We start from the raw sequence: 25,769 nt of genomic DNA, 5'->3' as shown, positions 1-25,769 counted from the left end.
TAGCATTATTATTCCATTCCTACTCAACTCATCAGTGAACCTTGCTTAAACCCTTAACTCAACTCTTATTAATTTACTTTAATGAATGGAGGTATAGGGTCTGACTGATTTGGCGTTCGGCCTATCTCATCATAACGTCTGGCCTATGAGAAGAGAGAAGCATGAAGACGACCCTCCCTCTAACTGGATGTGAATGAACGTCATCTGTCTCTTACGGTTAGCCTTAGCCACATGTAGCTCGCCGCTCCAAACACACTGGTGTCCCTTTGACGGGTGTTTCGTCTCAACGAGCTGGTTGTCTCACTTTGACCGTTTGTTGCTCTCATTGTTTCCTTGCCAAACATGTTTCCCAGAAGCGTAACCCGACGCCGAGGCACACAGACCGGAGTACTGACCGAGTGAAGGGCTGGCTTCAGCAATGCTAGTGGACGAGAAACCCAAGTGGCAGGAATAAGCCCCCAAACCTTTAAAAACACCTTTCGGTGGGTCACCATACCGACTACTGGGGCTGTAGAAAGAGCCCAGACCACCGTGTCCTCCGTATAAAGTAAGTGATGTCGGCGCTTCTAACATGAAGAAAAGCTCGTTTACATGTAGAGCACATTGGGACTGGATCCAGTGGTATTAAACCAGCTGGTTTAAGTGACCTTATTCTTACATCACTGTCAGCATCTGGGTTGGTTCGATTGACAACATGAACAGCGCTACCCAATGTGTTGTTGTGGTTTCACATCAGTCGTGGTTTTCACACTTAAGAACCTGCAGCCCTGTACTGTACTACAGTGTACTGTAATGTAGTGTACTGTACTGCACTTCACTGTAGTGTATTGTACTGCACTGTAGTGTATTGTACTGTACTTCCCTGTACTGTACTGTCCACACCTCAGGTTAATCATCCTGATAGTCAAGGCTCGAAAGGCTTGCAGTTTTAGTATCCAAGCCGTGGACGCACGCTTCCCTCGCCACTTTAATGTCTTGTGTGAGTGCTTTAACCTGAGTAAAGCAAATCTTTGGATATTGCTAAAAATGTCTTCAATACAGCCGGTGTGACAAACTAATGTAATACGGTCGTATTTATTTATAAATACGGCTCGGAGACAGGTTATTAACTATTAATTAATTTAATGGTGTAAACACAGGTTATAACCTGCCTAATTCTAGATACAATTCTAGGTGTGTGTGTGTGTGTGTGTGTGTGTGTGTGTGTGTGTGTGTGTGTGTGTGTGTGTGTGTGTGTGTGTGTGTGGTTATGACCTCACTAGAATGTGTTTGTTTACACCTTGATGTGAAGTCCTCTAGCACACTTAGTCATTAGCTTAGCACAACTTTGTTGGGTTGGTTCACAGATACAGACACACATACCCCTCACTTTCTTAGAATAACCCAAATAAGTGTGTCAAGCACCAAGTGGGAATCGTGGGGTGTGAATTAATAGAATAACCCACATGTCCCATATCAACTGTCATACTCACACACTACAGGGCTGTAAGACCTAATATTTGGTAGACTTAGTCCAATGCAGTGGTAGAAGATACTTTTGTTGCTGAACCACATTATCTATATCTATATATTATTTGTTTTGGTTAGATTTTACACCCGACTTTGTTAGGCGAACCAAACATTGTAAACACAGGCCTTGTGATCGATCAAGTCGGTCATCCATTAGACAACAAATTAACAAATGCTAGGGAAACTCATAACGTTTCAGTTGAGTATCATTTACAAACATCATTGTTTTTGTGGAAGACCACTTAATGATCACTTTATATTGTAGTCAGATCATATTTCGATGAGTGCTTTCACCTCCTCAAACGTTGGACAGCGACTCATTTTTTTGAATCCACCAGAAGTTTACACCTACCTGGCTCAAACTGTTTATTAATTCCAGTTTGCCTCAAAAGTGTACATACAACCCACAAAACCTGCATTTCTTTTTAGTTGGTTACCTATATTTGGGTCAGATTATGTTCAACCAGACCAGAGTTCAACCGTACTTTGGAAAGCACTCACGGGTTGGATTACAAACAGCTCAGTTGTAAAAATATCCCTATATTCCCCTCATAGGTCTACTTCAGAAATACCTTGTATAGACGATTATAATTTGTACTCTAGTCTACTCTCTACTCTCTGTCTAGTTTGATGTTACACAGCCTTGAATGAAGTACAGCCCATCACCAGCCACTGAGCCGTCTTCATTCATAACCACCCGTGATAGTGTTTGTCACCTTCCTCCTCCTTCAAAAGTTTGTCTATTAAACCAAGTTAAGTATTTTAAAATGTGGATATAAATTAAAATCCTGCGTTCGTATGGGATTGAAGGTGAGAATTCAGAAATGGGAAACGTGTCATCTCCAACCTACATGCGTTCGAGCTACCAAGTCGGGAAACATGGATGCTTGTGCTAGACTATAAGAGTTCAAACTTAAAACAGCTAATAACAACAATAACGTTTAATTGTATGGGTTTAACCAACTACAGTATGCTGATCGCTGAAAGCATACCAGGTTAACAACAAACCAAATGTTCTCACTGCGTACGATGTGGGTAGCCATGTTGAAATGACATCAAATGACATTGAGGCTTGAACTGGGGCTTGAGGAATCAAGGGGAGGTGTAACAACATCACCGAGTTTAACATGGGCATGTGGAGAAACATGGGCGTACGATAGCGATGCCATTTCAGGATTAATGAAACATACAAATCATTATAGCAACAAGCATGGGTTGAAATTATTATATTATCACACAGGCATCTCAATATTACACAAAATATGGTGTTAATAGGCAGACAAAAAGACAATGGCCCAATCCCAATTCACCCCTTGCCCCTACCACTTAGGGTTGGGGCGTTGGGGTAGGGTGTCCCCATTCTTATTTGGATAGAGGGGTAGGGCCAAGTGGTAGTGCCGCATGGCCCTCCAAACTGAGGTTATTCAGTAAGGTCCACTCTGAGGTCCACTCAAAACCAAGTTTTATAAAGATCTCCTAGAAAGCCTTGCAAATCTTCAGTGGTGGTGGCAAACGCTGCACAAGCGACAAAGGAAAACCACATGTATATTTTCATCTTTATAAAAAAACATGAAGCCCATTGTATTATCTTGAGCAGTTATGGACACCTCGACACTCCTCTGAAAACTTCTGGCTACCAGTCAACCCCCTTTACCTCCTGAGCTAAGCCGAAGAAATAATGGCTATTTCTTAATGACAAGCATGATACAAAACCGCTAGTATGCTGATCAATTTTAGCATTTGATGGAATATGACGTCCAGTGGCTGCCCTCGTTACCGCTCCGCTACTATTAGTGCGGACTGGCAGGGTAGGAGCCCGGGTTGGTGGCCTACAGACTAGCACCGCTATTCTGTCACCAAGTGGCCTGCTGTTTTTCTTTTTTATTGTTCGGATGATTTGATAGCAAAACGTAAATGTTGTGAACGTTCATGCTTTCCTTATCATCGCTATAATACCACTATTGCCCTAGTAGGGAGGCGATTTGATGATTTGCTGCTGACAACCGCAAACGGAAGCCTATAGCCTGCGTAACAGAAATCACCACAGCTGAAGACGGGTTCGGAATCGGGCTAATGTCTCTATTCATAGTGGTGAAAGTCTGTATTAGTAATACACAAAGTTGAATTCAGTTGCTATCTTATTTGGGGGAGAGGCTAGACTGGGTAGCCCCGCCCGTTCTGCCGGCGATTTGAATTCGCCCTGCAGAAGGGTCGGGAGAAGAGCAATACATTTCTTTCTGCTTCCGATATGTATGCGGGAGCCAATCACCAAGCTGGCTTTTCCCCCCTGGCGCGCTATTGGCTGGTTTAACACAATGACGACAGGGAAGCGACGGCAAGCAGCCAATTGCGTACAGAGTTAGTTGAACTAGGCCCATTGATCACGCCTCTTGTGCTGAAGAAAATGACAGCAGCCTCCCCAGACCAACGTGCAATCTACGATTGAGTTTGGTCTGGTAATAGCCAGGCTAGGGAGAGGCTGCATGGAGTAGGCTATTGACAGTGCATAACTCCAATGGGGAAACATGGTGGTTCAAAGGTTCATGGCTCTGGGCATGTTTAGCTTACTACGCACAGCAGATTAAAATAGAATCCCCAGTGTCTCCTGCAGGTTCACAACCGACTGTATGGCTGGACGTATGAGAGGATCATTGGAGCTGTGTTAAGCCTATTTGAGGTCCAACAAAGCCCATGGAGTGCTGGGTTGCATAGCTTAGCACCAGATTACTTCGGTGAGCACCTTTTGGCAACATTTATAACACAATACAATGTCCCTTGGTATTCAAGCCTTATTTGACATGCTCAATCTTTATGCCTCGAGGACCATAAGGTACATTTTTCTGTACCTTGAAAGTTTTGGAAAACCTTGAAAGAATCATGAAAACTGACCCTTAAACCTTCTGTGGTCTGTGTTTGACTAATCTCCCCCTGCATGGATCCTACTAGCAGTTGATTGATAAATTGAGTTAGCTTGTTAAAGCTAGACTCTCTCCCTTCAAATGTGGTGGCATGGGCAAGCTGTTGGGATGTGAAACCTGCACCGTCTTACTTAAACTGTCTGTCAGCCATGTGTTCTAAGCTCACAATATGTCTCTTTGTGAAGTTTATAAAAAAGCATACACACATTACGCAGACATTGATTGTAACTTGTAAAACACAGACAGACAGACAGACAGAGGATGGCATTCCACCGCAGTCCCCTTGTTGCACGTTTTAGCAACTCAATTCTACAGCTTCTGTTGCTCACTCAGCTGCATCTCAGTTCTGAGTTACCATGGAGATTTGGGGTAACATCATGCCCTGGAAACCCACTTGCATCGCCTGCCTCTGTGTCGTTTGTGTGTGCGTGATAAGGATTGCCGAGTTGATCCTGCTCCGGTGTGTGTTAGGTGTGTGTCGTTTTCCTGTAAAACGCTACACTGTGTTTATATTGTTGAAACTTCACATATCACTTTTTACAATGCTTGAGTTGTAAATAAGGAGGACTGCTGATCCCACGGGTCGGGGGAGAAAGAAAAGTCACAGACGTGAGCATGGATGGCATCAAAACCACAGGGCCTGGTGCACAGACACAAGAGATACCACATGCACATATCTTGCTGCAACCGTAGGCCTTGAATGAGTATTGGCCATACTCATCTCATCATTTCAGAGCACAAAACGTGTGGGTGACACTAAATTGCATGTGTAGTGTACATTCAGGTTTTTCTTTGATGTAATTCAACAGAACAACAGACATTAAAACATACCACATACTACTAGTCTGTCAACATGCAGTCTGAGTTACAATCAATGTCTGCGTAATGTGTGTATGCTTTTTTATAAACTTCACAAAGAGACATATTGTGAGCTTAGAACACATGGCTGATAGACAGTTTAAGTAAGACGGTGCAGGTTTCACATCCCAACAGCTTGCCCATGCCACCACATTTGAAGGGAGAGAGTCTAGCTTTAACAAGCTAGGATCCATGCTATTTCTCATTTTTCTCCCACTCTTCCCTTCAGGCTGGGCTCTACACTAAGCAGCACATGTTCTCTTCAATGAAATAATTGGTAGCACAGGGAAATATGAATTTAAGACACACACACACACACACACACACACACACACACACACACACGTCACTAGAGGAGACCCTGTCTCTGGGGGAAGAATACATCTTATTTCTCATCACTAAAATGCAGTGGCAAGTAGCTAAGCATTGCTAGCAGAACAATTAGTTTAAATTGATTAGCCTTTTTTTTTTTTTGCATTTTGTGGACCATTTATGCTTATTTTCATGCCGACTGTTGCCCTACAGCCTGATCTATACTATATAGTAAATTAAGTTTAGATTGTTTTATACTTTTGTATAATATTTACTATTTTTTTTGACGTCCAAGTTAAGCCGACTAAGCTGTAAAGTGCTGTGGGAAACCCTGGACTCTGCCAATGATTTTTCTTTATTTGCCACTATGGAAATCGAATGCCCTCATTTCTCCAGTACCGATAGCAGAACGTCATAGCAGAAAACTACTGTGATGAGGCTTGTTGGATGTGGCCCTTGTACCTATTGGACAGTATGGGGGAGATAATATTACAGTAGGTGTCAACTACTCGCACACTGCTGTTAATTATCATTTGGTTCGCACATTTCTATTTTATTGAGCAAATGCGACTGAAATGCTCTCAATGTACAGCCCTGGCTTCAGGCCTCCCTCCAAAGCCACTCCCAGAATCACATGGCTAAGTGGCCAAATTTAGCAATAGGTCAGCCATGTGGAAGACTGGGGTCAGGCCTAATGAGGGCACGGCCAGTTGGTCTGTCGGTTCATCGATCGGTCGCTCAATATGCATTTGTTCGATCAAATTCTCATTGGTCGGACAATCGCTGGTGTCTTTCATCAGCAGAAAAGCTCTTTTTGATCCATTATGTTCAGTTGCCGGAGGTACATATGCAGACCAATGTGTTTTTTTGAGTGATGGGCTATATATTGTGTTAGAAATAACATTTAATTATGGATAAAAAATAATTTTAAAGTAGTATTTGTTGCCAATTAGGTTAATCTAGAGATGGTAAATGGACTGCATTTATATAGCGCATTTTTTGTAACCAGTGGCCACCCAAAGCACTTTACAATATTGCCTGACATTCACCCATTCATACACCGACGGCGGCGTCAGCCATGCAAGGCGACAGCCAGCTCGACGGGAGCAGTTAGGGTTAGGTGCCTTGCTCAGGGACACCTCGACAGTCAGCTAGGAGGAGCCGGGGATCGAACCAGCAACCAGCCAACCCGCTCTACCCCCTGAGCTAATGCCGCCCTAGATAACATGTAGAAACTTGTTGTATATCAGTCGACCAGCATACTTTGGTTGACTACTGCCCGAAGGGGCAGAGTGTGTGCAGGTATAATATAATATATACATATATATATTACTCCCACAGTCACCTAGTACATGTGTGCCGAGTTTGCAGCTTTTACCACTTTCAGCACCAAAGCAGTTAATGGGTGTTGTAGCCATTGCATTAAGTCTTAATGATCTGACCATATGGGTCAGACTGAAAATTGTTCATCATGACGAATGGTGCATGTATAACAAGCTTCATACATATTGCACTTTCCTAGTAGAAATGGCAGCATGTTTAGTATGTTGCACTTCAAATGCTTGTTATAGCGCAACCTATTGTTTATGCAATGTGGAGGGGACCCTCTCTGGAACCACAGAGTATAGCATGCGGGGTGCCCCAAAGCTCGATCCTGGGGCCCCTGTTATTTTTATTGTACATAAATTACATGTCCGCTGTGGTACAGTGCAAATTGTTATTATATGCCGATGATTCCGCTTTACTTGTCCCAGGGTGTAATGTTAAAGACATTGAAAATACTCTTGGTATTGAGCTTGAGTCTGTCAACCAGTGGCTTGTAGACAATAAGCTCTCTATGCATCTGGGCAAGACTGAATCAATCTTGTTTGGTACAAAAAAGAAGTTGGCAAAATCAAATACTTTAAAAGTGATGTGTAATGGGTGTAATGTAATGGGAAATTGTATCTAAATCAAGTGTCACATATCTGGGTCTAACATTGGATCAATCACTTATTGGTGAATCTATTGCAGCCCAAGTTTTAGATAAATGTGCCTGTAAGTTGAAGTTTTTATATCGCAAGAGAAAATAATTTTGATAACTTTTGAGCTTGTAGTTTTTGAGTTATGGCCGATTTTTGTAAAGAAAAAGGTTTACAAATGTTACAGCTTTTGATTTATTGATTGCTTTTAACAACAATGAATAAAATTAGGGCTGCCCCCGACCAAAGATTTTGCTAGTCGACTAGTAGTCGTTAGTACAAGCCATTAGTCCACTAGTCGTCGCACGTTTATGATATAATTTTTATTTTTATCTTTTATTTTTTGGGGCATCAGAAAATGGTTTGAGTTCCAGGGCTGAGAAAGAATGTTATAAGTAACATTGTTAACACTGTGCTACATTACAGAGAAATACAAAACCGTAATAATGAGCCTTTAAAATAATACATTTACAAGCGCACACACGAAGCGAGCCGCCTGTTAACGGCAAAGCGGTATTGGTTCTGAATGTGTCGGAACAACCAGCAAGGAGACTGAACATTTTGTACATTTATTTCCAAAATGGAGCCTTCTGTGTGCTCCTCTTCATCAGCAGTCATCAGCATGGATATCTCCTGCTGCTTTTCCCTTTTCTTATTTGGTGCGGGGCCGGGCTCACTTTGTACGGTACCTCTGTACGGCTGTCACCATCCTCTCTGAGCAGCTTCAGATGGAGATAAACTCTCAGCCAGATCTGACACGTCAATATCATAATTTGTTTGATTTGATTAGTATGATTTGATGGAGTTTTTTGTTTTTTTTGCGACTAACCAACCAATGAAAACTTGGTCGACTGAGACTCTTCTCATCGACTAACGTTTGGTCGACTATAAGGGGGGCAGGCCCAAATAAAATGCTTCTAATATGCTTGTATTCCCCCCAAGCTTTAATTGAATAATCTGAACTATGAATTTTCATTCCAAAACGCATACAATTCATTCAGATATCTTTGCCTTTGACTGACACAAGAAATAAAGATGGGGGAAAACAATCAATATTGATCAATATCAATATTGAAATAAAATATTGAAATGTAATACTTAATGTAAGGTATAGTATCATTCACTTTTGGTAAACATTTTTAGTAACCTGTTTTCATTTTTATCTTTATATATTTCTGTAGACAGACATCATATTGGTTTAAGACCGGGTCTTAAGGTTGTGTGAAGGGAAAACAGACCTGCAAGTGTCATTTCTTGTACTTTTTAAATCGAGTTTCACATGGACAGAGCAAACCCCTTATTATTGGATGAGACTAGGCCTGGGCAATATGGCTGAAAGACATATCACGATATAACTTGATCATATTGATCGATATCGATAACTATTGATCATTTTAATGACCTAAAAAGACTAGGAATTACCATGCTGGATTTAAACACTTCTGTTTAACACTTAATATGACCTTCCACTGTTCTTCATTGATAAATACTCCAATGTCGATACAACAATGAAAAACACTCAAATATTGTAAATAAGTATGGAACCGTGTTTGTGTAACAAACCCAGCTGCTAGATTCGGTGGTCCAGTCTCTTATCGACATATTGAACATGTTTTATATTGAAATTGATCAAAATCCCAAAAAGTCGAAACATTTTCCAAGTTTTTTCACGCAGCTTGGTGTCTTCATTCTACCCTTCATCCACCTTCACATCACAATCTTTTGTTCCTCTTCACTCTGCCTGCCAGCGCCTTCTGCCATAGAAATATTTTAGACTGTGCCACTCGGCAAACAGCAATCAATTTTAATTGATTACAATTTAAACATGCATGGAAAAAACCTATTGACCTGGCCGTATTTTTAGCATCAGTTATCAACGTTGATCGATCAAAGCGGCCCTTCTTGTTATGGATGTGCATTTAACTCGACATTTAGGGTAATCACACGCGTCCACTACTGAAACGTTTCATTAGCTTTTAGAAGCTTGTTCTCACAGGCCAGATAAGCATACATCAGTTATTTCTGGATATGATGAGCAGTTATAACAATCTTGGTGGAATAATAATTGAATCACGGTAAAGCAAAAGATGAATGATCCGTGCTTAGGATTTTCTTATTTCAAGCTTTCATTTTCCAGATCTGAGCAAACTCTATAGAATCACATGTTATTAATGTCCATCTAGCATCGTCATGAGTCTAAATACATTTATGAAGTTTATACTATTTTTGCCTTGGGGCTTGTGAACCACCTGTGATGCTCCTGTCATTGAGTCTCATCCATCCTGCAACTTGAAATAGGCAGCTTTTTTTTGAAGTAGCCTGAATTGAAGAAGTAGCCCATTGTGATGGAGCAGCCTAACCTGACTCTCGCCAGATGAATTTCGTTCCGCCTGGCTCCACTCATCCATCTGGGATCGCTCCCGTTGGGAGGTGTTTGGGGACTACCAGAAAATGGTAGAGCCAATCAGGACCAGCCGGGCAGGATTTTTATAGATGTGACGTAGCGGAGAATCGACTGTTTTGATTCAGACGGCTCGCATCGAGGACGCAAGCGTCACGGGTTGGTTTCGATGTGAGTGGTTGAAGTAGCACGTCAATAAAGATGACGGACAAGGGGTTTATCCAATCATATGCAAGGATTTTTGATAAGGCCCAGCCTTCTAAAGCACCTCTTCAATGGAGCGATCCCAGATGGATGAGTGGAGCTAGGCGGAACGAAATCCATCTGGCGAGAGTCAGGTTAGAAGCAGCCTACTTCATGAATGAATTCCTAAATTATTCTAAAATATCCCCCCCCCCCCCCCCCCTCCCCCCCAGCGGTCGTCTCTCAAGGGAAGAGCTATGGGGGCATTCCTGGACAAGCCCAAGACGGAGAAGCACAACGCCCACGGCGAGGGCAACGGACTGCGCTTCGGCCTGAGCTCCATGCAGGGCTGGAGGGTGGAGATGGAGGACGCCCACACCGCCATGCCCGGGCTGCCCGCCCAGGGTATGGCCGACTGGTCCTTCTTCGCTGTCTATGACGGCCACGCCGGCTCCCGGGTGGCCCACTACTGCTCAAAGCACCTTCTAGAGCACATCTTTGCCGCGGGGTCAGGGCTTCTGGGCCCGGATAACGACTCGGACGATTCCGCGGCGGAGGCGGTCTCCCCGGCCCGGCCCGCGGCGGAGGCGGTCTCCCCGGCCCGGCCCACGGCGGAGGCGGTCTCCCCGGCCCGGCCCACGGTGGAGGCGGTGAAGACCGGGATCCGCACCGGCTTCCTGCACATCGACGAGCACATGCGCAGCTTCTCGGACCTGCGCAACGGCATGGACCGCAGCGGCTCCACGGCGGTGGGCGTCCTCCTGTCCCCCGAGCACCTCTTCTTCATCAACTGTGGGGACTCGCGGGCGGTGCTGTACCGCAACGCCCGCGTGTGCTTCTCCACGCTGGACCACAAGCCCTGCAACCCGCGGGAGAAGGAGCGCATCCAGAACGCGGGCGGCTCGGTGATGATCCAGAGGGTGAACGGCTCGCTGGCCGTCTCCAGGGCCCTGGGGGACTTTGACTACAAGTGCGTGGACGGGAAGGGCCAGACGGAGCAGCTGGTGAGCCCCGAGCCGGAGGTGTTTGAGATGCTGCGCTCCCCCGAGCTGGACCAGTTCGTGGTCCTGGCCTGTGACGGCATCTGGGACGTCATGTCCAACGAGGAGCTGTGCGAGTTCGTCCGGTCCAGACTGGAGGTTTCCCACGACCTGGAGAGGGTTTGCAATGAGTTGGTGGACACCTGCTTGCACAAGGTATGCCGTGTGTATCAGTAGCAGTCACTGTGAAGGAATCACCCATTTTACTTTATTTTTTACTCTCTTAACCCTGTATCTCCTTGAAGGACATAAGAAATGGATTCATGAAATGTGTCCTTGGACTTGTTTGTTTTCAGCATGGTACTGAAGCCACTAATTGCTAATTATTGTCTCTCTGGTCTCCGGCTTTCCTCAGGGGAGTCGGGATAACATGAGCGTTGTGCTGGTGTGTTTCCCCAACGCTCCACAAATCTCAGAGGAGGCTGTGAGGAGAGACGCTGAGCTCGACAAACACCTGGAGTCTCGAGTGGAAGGTGAGGATGGATGGAAGGACAGACGGACGGATACACGGAAGGATGATGAACTGGAATGGAATTAAGAATAGAATTCCTTGGTCCCCCGATATAATCTGTCACCAGTGATAGCCCAGACGGAGCACCACACAGCCTGTGGGGTTATACTAGAAGTGTCCGAGAGGATTACCCTTCTCTCGGGTGCGCCTTATGCTTATGCTTCGTCTGTTAACCAAAATATCCTCCGTATTTAGAGGATTAAATCAGAATGGAGTTTCACTTTAGTGTAGAGAGGCCGATTTCCAGATGAGGGAGATAATGATAAGCAGGTGTGTATTCTTTATGACATTTTGAGGTTGTTTCCCTGTGGGCTTTCACTCCTTCTGAGAAAGTTGGCATCCAAATTAAAACTAGGGATATTACTGCACACCGTCATGTTGTCAAAAGAAACCTATACTCACGTACCGCAATGCAAGTAAACATTGGCTTGTAGCGCCGAATGCTACCGGCTGCTGTTAATATGTCAATCTCTCACGTCTCTTTTCCATCTTTTCCTTTTGAAACAACCTCACAATAATAGCACTGTCATGCATTGGTTGTTCTCCTGATATACAGTTAATTTAAAAGACAAGGTTTGCCCCATTGGTCGTGCATTGATCATATGTTTTTAAGCATCCATGCATAACTAACCAAGCATCCCTCTTTGTCTCTACCTTCAGCCGGGCTCGCTCCAGTGCACAGCTGAACAGTCCTGACCCCCTTTTCTGCATTCTCTCTTTCCCTTCACACTGCCTCCTCTCACTCCCTCGTCATCACACTTGGTCCAGCCCCCTCTTCCCATCGCTACCCTTGTTCACACATTCCCTCTGTTCACTGGATTAGTTCCTCTGACCTAACCCTCCCGAGTAAACTTTTCTCTTTTCATTCTCTTCCCTGTCTCTCGTTACATTTCATTCAACGCCGTCTTTGTCGGTTTTGTCTGGATGCTGCGATAAGTCTTAGATAGGAGCGGTTCAGCTGGGTAAGGAAACAAGACTTCTGCTCACTGCACTGGGAACTGTCTCTGAATGGTACATTTCAACGTCTGGTCTTGTTGATGTAGGCTAGAGTTAGGGGCCTGTTGACTTCTTGCTTCTTGTTTTTCCTTTCCAGACAATACAAATCGAGTGACAGTCCCACAGTTATTGGGCCCGTACCAGTGTGTTGTACAGTGCATTTTCTCCAAGAAAATGAAGTCGGTCTGGAGATGTTTTATTTTTGTGCCGGGTATTCTCCATGGTATAAGTACATGTGACATGATGTAGTGGTCGACCGATTAATCATACAGAAAAGGACACTTTACAAACTAGGGTTATCTTGGGAACTGGGCTCCGATAGTGGGCGATGGCCGGCAGCCTCCCCTGGTCCCACGGGGCCGTGTCATCGTGTCCCTGTTTAGAACATGACTCTGATGGAGGTTGACCTGACCGGGAGAGGTGCAGCCGTCAATGTGCGTCAGACGTTGCGTTACGTTTTTTCAATGTAGAAGACATCAGAGATACTTTTTTTTTTTGGTAGACTTTGGAACAGCTGATTTTTATAGCAAGGCTGACGAGTTGCATTCATTGTTGCAAGTCACTTCTGATCCGTTTTCAGTTTTTTTTTTCTCCCCACAAATGTTACCTCTAACAATGTCAAGGGACGCGCAGACAGAGCCCCACACACACACACACCGCCCAGACAGCTCCACACACACACACACACACCGCCCAGACAGAGCCCCACACACACACACACCGCCCAGACAGCTCCACACACACACACACACACCGCCCAGACAGAGCCCCACACACACACACACCGCCCAGACAGCTCCACACACACACACACACACCGCCCAGACAGAGCCCCACACACACACACACACCGCCCAGACAGAGCCCCACACACACACACACACACCGCCCAGACAGAGCTCCACACACACACACACCGCCCAGACAGAGCCCCACACACACACACACACCGCCCAGACAGAGCCCCACACACACACACACACACACCGCCCAGACAGAGCTCCACACACACACACACACCGCCCAGACAGAGCTCCACACACACACACACACACACCGCCCAGACAGAGCTCCACACACACACACACACCGCCCAGACAGAGCTCCACACACACACACACACACACACACACACACACACACCGCCCAGACAGAGCTCCACACACACACACACACACACCGCCCAGACAGAGCCCCACACACACACACACACACACACACACACACACACACACACACACACACACACACACCGCCCAGACAGAGCTCCACACACACACACACACACACACACACACACACACACACACACACACACACACACACACCGCCCAGACAGAGCCCCACACACACACACACACACACACACACACACCGCCCAGACAGAGCTCCACACACACACACACACACACACACACACACACACACCGCCCAGACAGAGCCCCCCACACACACACACACACACACACACACACACCGCCCAGACAGAGCTCCACACACACACACACACACACACACACACACACACACACACACACACACACACACACACACACACACACACCGCCCAGACAGAGCCCCACACACACACACACACACACACAGACACACCGCCCAGACAGAGCCCCACACACACACACACACACACACACACACACACACACACACACACACACACACACACACACACACACACACACACCGCCCAGACAGAGCCCCACACACACACACACACACACACACACACACCGCCCAGACAGAGCCCCACACACACACACACACACACACACACACACACACACACACACACACACACACACACACACCGCCCAGACAGAGCTCCACACACACACACACCGCTGTCACTTAGTTGTGATGCCCCAGAAAAGGCAGTTTGTATTTTACATCCTCTATTTTGTGCCGTTAGTTGGATGTTCAGTCATTATTTAGGTTCATACTTTGACTTAGATGTCCAGGTCGACAGTTCATTCCTGACATCGGCCGATTCATCAGCTGTCTGCTTTTTCCTGCCCCCAACTGTCATTATTATATTATTAAAAAAACACCATCGGTCGACTTCTAACATGATTTACAGCAATTAGATTTGTTGCACTGAGAACAGCATCATACAACTGCTGTAAGAACAGCAAGTATTACTGCTCTGAGAACAGCAAGTAGCATTACTGCTCTGAGAACAGCAAGTAGCATTACTGCTATGACAACAGCAAGTAGCATTACTGCTCTGAGAACAGCAAATTGAAACGTTGAGGGGAGAAAGTTCATGTTTGGCCCTGGGTGTTGTCTGGCACATTAAGAGAGAACCACCAAAAGAGTGGGAAAGAAGGAAAGAGTCTGAGGAATGTTTTGGCGGAACATTGAGCTGGCTTCATGCCACATTCCCAACTAGGTTTCAGGTCTCGCTCTCTCTCTCTTGCTCTCTCTCTCTCTCGCTCTCTCTCTTGCTCTCTCTCTCTCTCTCTCTCTTGCTCTCTCGCTCTCTCTCTCGCTCTCTTATTTACACCAGTTCATGTGTAGTTTTCATCTTCTCTCCGTGCTTTTTTCGACTCTCCCAGTTGTTTACCCTTCCCCCTCACTATCTCGCCCTCTTCATCCCTGACTCTGTTGTTGTACTTGGCAAACCTTTTGTCCTAAACGCTGACGTGTGTGAAATGTGTGTTGTTGTCTCAGAGATGCTGTCTGGGTCAGGGGAGGCGGCGTTCCCAGACCTGGTAACAGTGATGAGGAACCTGTCTGCTGCCAACATCCCCAACCTGCCACCTGGGGGGGGTCTAGCCAGCAAGTAAGCCCCCCCTCCCACCATACCTTTGGTTTCCTATTCTGCAAGAATCATTTCAAAGTTGTGTGGCCTTAGTAAACATGTTGTTACTGCAGATTTCCGTCACCATGTCCTGACCATGGCCCAGAGAATCTATTTAAAATGCTAACATACCATGAACTGTTTGTTAAAATAGGATGCATGTGGCTTAGTTGGGTATTCATGACTACCGGATTTTGGTAGTTGATAATTACTCCCAAAATATAGTTGAGTAGCTGATATAAATGAATTAATTTTATTTCATTCTTAATAAGCGGTACAAAGTGCTCTGTGACATTTCTCCATTGTACACATGGGGTGGTTTTCTGGAGATGCATGGAAAAGAGTTGTGTAGTCCAGTTGTTGATAAATAACCAGTATCAATACATCAATACATGATAAGCTTCTGCATTTTTCTTTGCATTCTTTGCAAATGCAAAGACGTCGTAAGGCATTTATGCATGTGAGAAAGCGGTCACGTGACACACCCCTAGAACGATAAGATTCCCAACTTTTAGTCTATTTTAAAAATGACCTCAATAAAACACAATTCAGTATTTTACGTCATTCCGACCCTGCTTTGTGTTCACTACACATACTCGACAAATAACAAACATGGAGCTGTGGCTGAAACGTGACACAGACCTAACGCCCCCGCGTGTGGACTGGTCAAGAGTCAAAAGAGAACAGAAAAGAGAACGAGTCTGAAAGTCTTGAGCTCCGTCTGAGCAGCGGTTTGCTTTGATGATGTTTGTGTCCGAGGGACGGTCAGGCTCAATATAACCCGAGGGTGTGTTGTGCGTTTCATATACAACACCACTCATTATAACGCTCACACACAACGACGGTACTACAAAAAACTACAACAAAGTGGTTGTGGGTTGCATCACGCCTTGTATCACTATCCTTCCAAGAACGCTCAGGCCAAGGTGTGAGTGTGATTAGCCGTTACAAGCCGTTTTGAAAATCTGGCTCTTCTGACATCACAAGTGGGGGTGTCCACCTAGATGTGTGACAGATAGATGAGCAACGTTTGCTACAGTCCACTGGGTAAGCTGGTAGACTGATCTATCCAGTGCACATCTAGGTGGACACGCCCATTTGTGATGTCAGAAGAGCCAGATTTTCAAAACGGCTTGAAACGGCTAATCACACTCAGACCTGGTGGGACCTTTAAATCTCCGTTAATGGCCTGCTTCTTGGATGTGTCTGGAATTAGCTATTAATATGTATTGGGGCATATAATATAATGATTAAAGGTGCCATGACATGCCACCCTGTGTGGTGTGCTGGATAGATCAGTCTATCAGCCTACACACATGTGATGTCTTAAGGGGCTGATTTCCAAAATGGCTTGTAACGGCTAATCACACCACACCTGGTGGCATGTCATGGCACCTCTTAAAAGACTTGAAAGCGTCCTGTGTCACTCACCTGTATATATTCAAGTTCAACTGAATAGCCTCTAGATTGTGTCTTGTGTCTCGTTGTGGTCTCAGAGTTTCCCCAGATGTCCATGTGGCCCGCTGCCTCTACAACACACTCACTTTTCACAGTGTGATGGCAACTATGAAAGCATCTACATTTTATTTGATAGAAAATACCCCATCGATAGAGAGAAGACAGAAGGCTTTCACTGATTTATGCAGCACCATTATGTTAACAGAAGAGCACAACATGCGCACATGGGGGAGGTAACCGCCTTTTACGTTTCTCACACACAGCCCTCTTACGCATCCATAGTGGTAAACTACTTTCATAGACCTATCATTATAGCTATCTGTTATATGTATTGATCATCCATAGTGGTAAACTACTTTCATAGACCTATCATTATAGCTATCTATTATATGTATTGATCATCCATAGTGGTAAACTACTTTCATAGACCTATCATTATAGCTATCTGTTATATGTATTGATCATCCTTAGTGGTAAACTACTTTCATAGACCTATCATTATAGCTATCTGTTATATGTATTGATCATCCATAGTGGTAAACTACTTTCATAGACCTATCATTATAGCTATCTGTTATATGTATTGATCATCCATAGTGGTAAACTACTTTCATAGACCTATCATTATAGCTATCTGTTATATGTATTGATCATCCATAGTGGTAAACTACTTTCATAGACCTATGAATGAGTGCTATCTGTTATATGTATTGATCATAGTGGTAAACTACCATCATAGACCTATAATTATCATTGTGTATTGATCATACATAGGGCCCTATTTTAACGGTCTGAAACGCAAGTATGAAACGCTTTGTGGGCGGTTCTCTGCTGATGTTGCTATATTACCGGCAGATAAATGACTCTTGCGCTCGACGCAAATCTAAAATGGGTTGGTCTGAAACCCATAGGTGTGCTTTGAGCGTAACGTGCAATAAACCAATGAGAGTTCCATCTCCCATCCCCTTTAAGAGCCAGCGCATTTGACTTGACGAGTTGATATTTTGACAGCGGGTTTGCAATCTCCGCTGAGACAGATGCATGACCACATGAATTTCAAACTTCAAATGGCTCTGGAATAGCGTTTTCTTCTACAACTTCAGAAACACGTCATGTAAATGTAGGCAAAGTACAAAGTACAAAGAACTTAACAAATAGCTTATGATATGCGGTCCTGTGGCCACGACTGTGGGTCTATTTAATGATATGCGGCAATACATTAACAAACAGTTTGTTACCAGTATTGTATACATTATCGTTATCGACTTGTGTTCAGTTTAGTTTGGGTGTGTTTAACCAGATGGGTGCACACATATTGTTGAACTGTGCGCCAAACATCACCGCATTCATTCATTCTTTTAAACACTCGCGGAAAAAACTATGTTTTCTCACAATCAAATATTCATCAATCCTAAAAGTTATGGGCTTGTACACGATGTCTGTGTCAAGAAAAAATGTGTTTGCTGTACGGTGTTTGCAGATGCACTGATTTAAAAGTACAACTTCTTACTGCTGGATCAGCTGTTCTTTCCCAAATAATACGTTATAATTTACCCTAAAACAAGATTTTGGGTAAAAAGGGTCGGATATACTTTGCTTGAGTTTATTATTATTATTATTTTAACGCATGGAATTAGACTACAGTGTTCATTCATGCAGCCCCTATGGAAAAAATATTTAGTTTCCACAATCCACATGCCATTTATATGCAGTTTCATACATATGAACAATCTTTGACATCATGATATACAGTATATAGCCTAAATTAGGCTAATCGTTTGCATGTTTGTGCTGTGTATAGCCTACGTGTGTGTAAGCTTATGTTGCAGTTCCGACCTGCCATGGCACGTCAAAATAGCAACACCAACTGCACTATCCGCTAGTGCATTTAGACCAGGTATTTGCCGGTCAGTGGCACGATTGTTTTTTGGATCACTAAAATAGCAGAATGTATCATTTGCGCCGGAACACGCCACTGCTTTTCGCCGACACGCCTCTCCGAGCGCAAGTGTAGTGGCGCCTGGTTGCTGCGGGGGAAAATCAGCTTTACACCAGGTGCAAACTAGCAACGATACATGCGTCGGTGTAGAAAGTCAATTGCACCCACAGTATTAAACTTCATTCAAAGACCTATAATTTTCATTATCTGTTATATGTATTGATCATTCAAGGGTTCCAAAACATGGATGTATAAACCCTGTTAAACCGTGGTAGCAATATTACAACATCACTTTTAACTATCCACAAAAACAAGTAAATGTATATATATTTTTAAACCACTTTTACATATTCAATGGGGCCTATTCTTTGTCCTCGCAATGCTATTGGTTGGTTAATGTGTTTATAGGTCTGGCACTCGGGCCATGGCCCCACACAACCTGCAAACTTTCCTTCAGGCAAATTCCTTTGTTTTATTGGACTGGATTTATCAAGACTCAAGTAAGTGAAATGCCTAAAACAAATTGGGGTGATTATTAGATGTCTAGAACATGTAGATGTTTAGTTATTGTGGAATACATTCATCAAATTAGATTGAGAGCTTGTTAAGTGTTGCAGTATCACATCCCTGGGTGAGGGTGGTAGTCCAAATAGCATAGTTCTAAATGGGTTTTCTATGTTGACATTAAAAGCGATCATTTTACCGATCCTGGGCCCAAATGGATGCTGGGATGTTTTGGGGATGCTATATGAAAGCTCTACTGCTCGGGGACAGGTTTAAGACCGGTGTGAAGGGGACAGGTGTGAATGGGTCAGTGGTCTGGGAAGATACATCTATTATTTTGGTATGATAAGGACGAGCATAATAGGCTGGGTCAGACTGCGTGGTTTGATTTTAGTGGAATGTGTAAATAGGATTAACTTGCATTTAAATGAGCTTTTTTATCTATTCCTTATCTTTTACAATATAGTACATGAATGTATTGTATTTATGTATGTTTGTATGTATGTATGTATGTATGTTTACTCATGTTTTAGCTTTTTTCATTTCAGACTGCCACCAGCAGAGAAAGGTCAATACAGTGTGTAGGATGTGATCGACTACATCCAAAATTTCAAGAGATGGATTGAGACGACAATGATGCGAGTGACGAAGATGACAAAGTGGAAAAAGAAAACCAACTGCGACTGCCCAGCCGATGAACTGTGTGGACCGTCGAGCCCCGACCAAACCAACTGAAAAGTGAAACTAGACCGGACATCACCGGTGAGGCCGTTTCCCACCACCTGGAGTAATCCCAGAAGTTTTTTTTTTCGGAAGACACGATTCTGGCAAAGCACTCAAGATCTGGGATCTAGGACGTACTGAGCTGGAGCCCAACTAGCATCCTCTCTCCTCCTGGAGAACACGACTCTCAGCACACCAGAGAGAGGGCCGCCGTCTTCAGCCAACGGGAGCCCAGCAACACAGAAGGTGACCTCCAGGAGCCCTCTGGACGCTCTGGAGAGACCGTCCTCAGGTGACGGGGGTTCACCAAGCAGGGTCCCAGCCAAGAGCCAGCGGACGCTGCAGATACTGCACTGAAGGATTCACCACCACCTTATGCAGCATGCAGCCTTCGTCTGTGGGACTACCAGATAGCATGGCTGAACTCTGGGACCGAGACGAAATTCAGTTTTGTAAATACCATTATTTGCTAAATTCTTTATTAATAAATTAATCATAACTATTCACAAAAAAGATGTCTTGTATGATTATTATTCATGTTATAAACTGTCATAGGGCTAAAAAAAGCAATCAGCCTGCAGCTGAAGCCCTAGTTGTTCTGTGTGTATGTTCAGATATACATGAGAGTACAAATACGGAGATTCTGCTCCAAGCTGGGTCCCGTCCCATCGTTGCAATAATTCAACATTTTCATAAAAACGTACTATCACGTAAATATTTAGAAAACACTCTTATTTCTTAATCCGTGGCCTCCCGCAGTAACATCTGAACCGTAGAACAAGGAGCTCGGTCTGTGCACTGGTTTATGGCCGAGAGTGGAAACCAAAAAACATTTGCATTGCGCTGCGCTCCTACAGTTTTCATCTTAGGAGCACATTTACTCCTTGGGAAAAAGTAAGCGTGAAACCCTGCGTTAACAGTCTTCATATCAACATCTTCCCATGCGGTGGCCAAAATCAGCAATTGCTGATTGGTTAACCTGATGGACTAGGCTGCTCTTTAAAGGGGTGGTGAACCCAACGCTGTTTTTTATCAAAGGTTTTTACTTGGTAATGTCAATGTAATTGTCTTATATGATCGTCAACATAGTAATCAATGACATTTTATCACTGTTACTAAAATATGACTCCTACACAACGACACCACTTAAAAAGTATCACGCGTCGGTCGTAACCATAGAGATAACATGGTTATCTCTCCAAAGTCCAAAAAGCATTTTTAAATTCTCATAGTCTGTGCGAAGCTAAAACAGGGCGTTCACTCACACCTGCTCAACAGCCCACCGTCAGGCCTGGAGTGACTCTGTGTGTTCTCTCCCCCTGACAGACGCAGTGTCATTGAAGCAGTGTACCACGACCTGAACCCGCCCAGGGAAGAGGACGGGGTGAGTGTCCACTCGGCCTCTTGTAGCCTCTCCCTCTTGTAGCCTCTCCCTCTTGTAGCCTCTCCCTCTTGTAGCCTCTCCCTCTTGTAGACTCGCCCTCTTGTAGACTCACCCTCTTGTAGCCTCTCCCTCTTGTAGCCTCGCCCTCTTGTAGACTCTCCCTCTTGTAGCCTCGCCCTCCTGTAGACTCTCCCTCTTGTAGCCTCTCTCTACACTTTGTCTCCCTGTATCTTGTGCATGCTGCATGCAGCACATGACTCATACCGCATTGCAAGGCACCTGTAAGGCACCTGCAAGGCACCTGTTCCCATGCTGTTCCTTCCACAAGGAGCGGCCTGGTGTCAGGACTTGATAATGCTGCAATGAATGGCAGGAAGCCGGTGGAGTGTAATGAGGAGTGCCTAATGTGGGTAATGCTTTGGTTAAAGAGCAGACATGCAGCTGCATTTTGACACATGTGCAGAGGATTAACAGCTTCTGCTGGGGGTTGGCAATGCAGTAGTGAGAGATGTTGCTACATATTTCAATTGAGTTCACTTGGTCAGCAGAGGCTCCACTGAAACATACTTCATCTGTAGTTTACTCGGTCGGGAGAAGTTCCTCTATGCCTTTTTACACTGCCAAGCCGGTGCGGTGGCGACTTGGCACACCCGGCAATTTCACTGCCTTGCCTGTGTAAAACCAGGGGGTAAATCCCCCATTGGTCACGGCGTGGGCTTTATTGGTTCACTGGAGAAGGGTTAGGGTTAGGGCTGCGCACGGAGAGTAGACCTCTTTAGAATCATTTGCATACTACGAATGTTTTTGTTTTTTTATGATTCAAGAGACTCGCATGCAAGAATGAGTTCACGTCTGAGTGTAGGCTACAAACGCCATTAACTATTTACAAGTTCAAAACGCTTTTTTTTTTTTTTATCCCGACAAAAGCCTCGTAAGGAATGTTCCTCTGCGTCTCTCTCGTAGATCGCACCATCTTTCCCTGTCTTCGTTTAATGCGACTGCATCACCTTCTCTTCCATGATCAGCAGCTCGCAGATTTCACTGTCACCTCTACCCCCCCCCCCCCCCCACCATGAAACCCAATACACCGCCAATGTGTGTAGGGTCCGCGAGGATAAATTACCTTACCTCCAGGTCCATGCCAGGAAAAAGGCGTGCATAAGACGGGCATATTTGGCAGTGTGAAAACGTCTACTGATACATACATTTTGTAGTTTAGTCGGTCAGGAGAAGTTCCACTGAAACATCCTTTTACTTAATTTGTATGTGTATATATTTTGAAGATGGTAGTGATTTCTAGTTTGATAAATTATGGTGGTATACTTCCCCTTATTACTGGGAAATGCCTAACATGGAGCATTGATCTTTAGGCTTCAGTCTGGTATTCCTGTTGACAATGGCCCGCCTAGCGGTGGACCCTGGATCTTGTCTCTGTTAGCGCTCCTAGGAAAACTGCATGCCGGGAAGCTCGGGAAGCAGCTCATTGGCCTGCATGTTCTATGTATTGATGTGGCTGTGTTCATGTGCTGATCACCCACAAGGGCATGTATCTCTGTCGTATCTCCATTGTTTAAGACATTCTGGGTACCTGTATACATTATACTGTCAAAAGTTTATTTAAGAACCACTGAATATGCATTTGTTTTGAAGTGCATGTAATGATAATTTAATATAAATTAATTCAAACGATAATAATCAAAGAAAGAATGATGGCATAATATACCACTTATTATTTTATAACTTATTACTATTCAGAATAATACATTCCTCATTAATACAGTGTTCAGATGTTTAGCCTTTAGAAATTGCATTCCAGTAATGCCGATATTTAGGAGAGCCACACTCAGCTTGTGGAGAATGTTCTAACTGTGTTCACCCTCTGGTTAACGCAGCCCTCCTGTTTCATCTGGTGAGTTATCACACTAACACACAGGCATGTTAGTGACCACCTGAGAGAGAGAGACACACACACACACACACAGCCATGTTAGTGACCACCTGAGAGAGAGAGAGACACACACACTAACACACAGGCATGTTAGTGACCACCTGAGAGAGAGAGAGAGAGAGACACACACACACACACACACACTAACACACAGGCATGTTAGTGTCCACCTGAGAGAGAGAGACACACACACACACACACTAACACACAGGCATGTTAGTGTCCACCTGAGAGAGAGAGAGAGAGACACACACACACACACTAACACACAGGCATGTTAGTGACCACCTGAGAGAGAGAGAGAGACACACACACACACACTAACACACAGGCATGTTAGTGACCACCTGAGAGAGAGAGAGAGACACACACACACACACACTAACACAGAGGCATGTTAGTGACCACCTGAGAGAGAGAGAGAGACACACACACTAACACAGAGGCATGTTAGTGACCACCTGCTCACTCCTGCTGCCCCTCATTCTTATCTACCCTATACATTGTGTGTATGGTAATGTGGGTGTGTTTGTGAGAGAGAACACACACACACAGCCAACACATTAACGCACACTTCCTCCAAACGCATGAGATGTCTGTCTGCCACCTTCTCTTTCCACAATGGCACCAAGATTCTTAACAGCTCATTAATTCATTAATTCATTCATTAATTCTCCGTTCCAACCCATAAAGAGCAGAGGCCCTAACCCCCTCCTCCCTGAGAGCACCATGACATAACACTAGCTTACCCTTCCCTTCTTCTCACTTTAAAACGGTTTGTGATGTCCATGTTGCTTGGAAAACCTACTTTTGAAATCCAGGTGGGTTCATTCATAACCACCTCCCTTGTCTTTGGTGTTTGTCTCCTCACCTCTTCCCTGCTATCTCTCCCCCTCTGTCGCGTCCTCTCCCCTGCAGAACGGAGCTGACTTGGAGGACCCCTGGTAGTTGTCCACTGAGACTGCCTGCTCAACAGAAAAACAGCTTTTCCACGCAAGCTTAAATTCAAGGTTGACCGTTATTTTCTTTTGTATTTCTTGCACCAGTCAGAGATCAATTTAAGCTCAAACAGCAATTCCAGACACTCAAAGAATCATCTGACCACAAAGAGTTCACAAAGACCAAGACAAAAATAGATGTTCTTTTTTTTTTTTTACATATGTGATGCAAACTGGACAGAGTCCCACATTTTTGGGAGACAAAGAGGGAGTTTTTAAAGTTGCCTATGCTTTCTTGCATGCTCCTATTTGTGGTCCTCTTTGTTAAGCTACTGCGATGTGGAATCCACTGGTTTGGATGAGCTGGGCCAACAGGATCCCCGATACTGCGGGGTGGGGCTCAGAAGGCAGAGAGAGAAGCCACCCTCTGGAGCATTGGTTCACCTGAAGGACTTTAGTCCACCCAACAAGGGGGACGTTGAACCTCGTGACACTGACCTGCTGCCTTTCGAAGTGGCCCCTGCGGACAGACTGGTGGATGCTCGGCCTCCCCCGTAGGTCCTATCCGGTCAACGCCCGCTGTCCCGCGGGGGAACCGTCTCTAGCTGCCGCTGGGTACCGGCGGTGTCCAGGTGTTGGACAGAGCACACTGCAGCCTCAAACACAACGATCCCAAACACAATGATCCACAATGATCCCAAACACAATGATCCACAACGATCCCAAACACAACAATCCGTCTCCGCTCCAGCTCCTCCTCTGATGCTCACCCTTCCCTTCCGTTCGGATTTGACTAAATAGTTTCTTTCTCGGTTTCGTCTCGGCTGTTTTTTGCCTCAGTGAACTTTGTTAGACTAATGAGCATAAGCAACCCGCTGATGACAAAGGGAATATATATATATATATATATATAAATCAAGATATAGATATATATATATCTATATCTTGATTTATGATAGTTTCCTACTAATCCCTGTGTGAGTGAGGAGTCCCCTGGTGTGTGTGGAGGGGGGTCATCCTCTATAACTCATCACACGCAGCAGGCCAATGATGGAGAGCTCTTGGTTTCTCTGTCCTCTCCAGCAGCCCGCTGTACACACACTCAGGCCCCCTGCAGACACCTGCCGTCTTCACCACCATTCAAACACCCTGCATCAAACACAACAACCGCACACAGCGCAGTTGATGTTCCATGTCTTCTTTGAATTAACTTTAGTGAAAGTCTGTCTATTGATAAAGCTGGGCGGTATGGGATGACATTTCACTAGGTGAAGGTGAACTCTGTTCTGTGTGATGGGAGCTTGAGGCCATCAGGGAACCCACACACCGCTCTGCTAGCCTACATCTATCCTAAAAATACTACTCAAT

The 25,769-nt window shown here is 44.8% G+C and overlaps 1 protein-coding gene across 2 annotated transcripts; it reads left to right on the top strand.

Annotated features, from left to right (window-relative positions):
* Positions 1–232: 232 nt before the first annotated feature.
* Positions 233–25,083, top strand: ppm1ba (protein phosphatase, Mg2+/Mn2+ dependent, 1Ba). Of its 2 annotated transcripts, XM_084470454.1 has the most exons (7): positions 233–547; positions 10,376–11,338; positions 11,538–11,655; positions 15,378–15,489; positions 21,458–21,515; positions 23,408–23,424; positions 24,382–25,083. In XM_084470454.1, coding segments are annotated over exons 2-7 (1,245 nt in total). In that variant the 5' UTR covers positions 233–547; positions 10,376–10,399; the 3' UTR covers positions 24,383–25,083. The 2 variants fall into 2 exon arrangements, with proteins under 2 accessions (XP_084326580.1, XP_084326579.1); XM_084470453.1 differs by lacking the exon at positions 23,408–23,424.
* Positions 25,084–25,769: the final 686 nt, after the last annotated feature.

The sequence above is a fragment of the Micromesistius poutassou genome, assembly GCF_964030765.1.
Source record: "Micromesistius poutassou genome assembly, chromosome: 7".
Lineage (NCBI taxonomy): Eukaryota > Metazoa > Chordata > Actinopteri > Gadiformes > Gadidae > Micromesistius > Micromesistius poutassou.
Note: the sequence above shows the minus strand (reverse complement) of the source record. Positions and strands in the feature narration are given on the sequence as shown.

Coding starts and splice junctions, on each gene's coding strand:
- ppm1ba (XM_084470453.1), top strand. CDS start 10,400: ATGGGGGCATTCCTGGACAAGCCCAAGACGGAGAAGCACAACGCCCAC. Junction 11,339..11,537: donor TGGACACCTGCTTGCACAAG/GTATGCCGTGTG, acceptor GGCTTTCCTCAG/GGGAGTCGGGATAACATGAG. Junction 21,516..24,381: donor CGCCCAGGGAAGAGGACGGG/GTGAGTGTCCAC, acceptor TCTCCCCTGCAG/AACGGAGCTGACTTGGAGGA.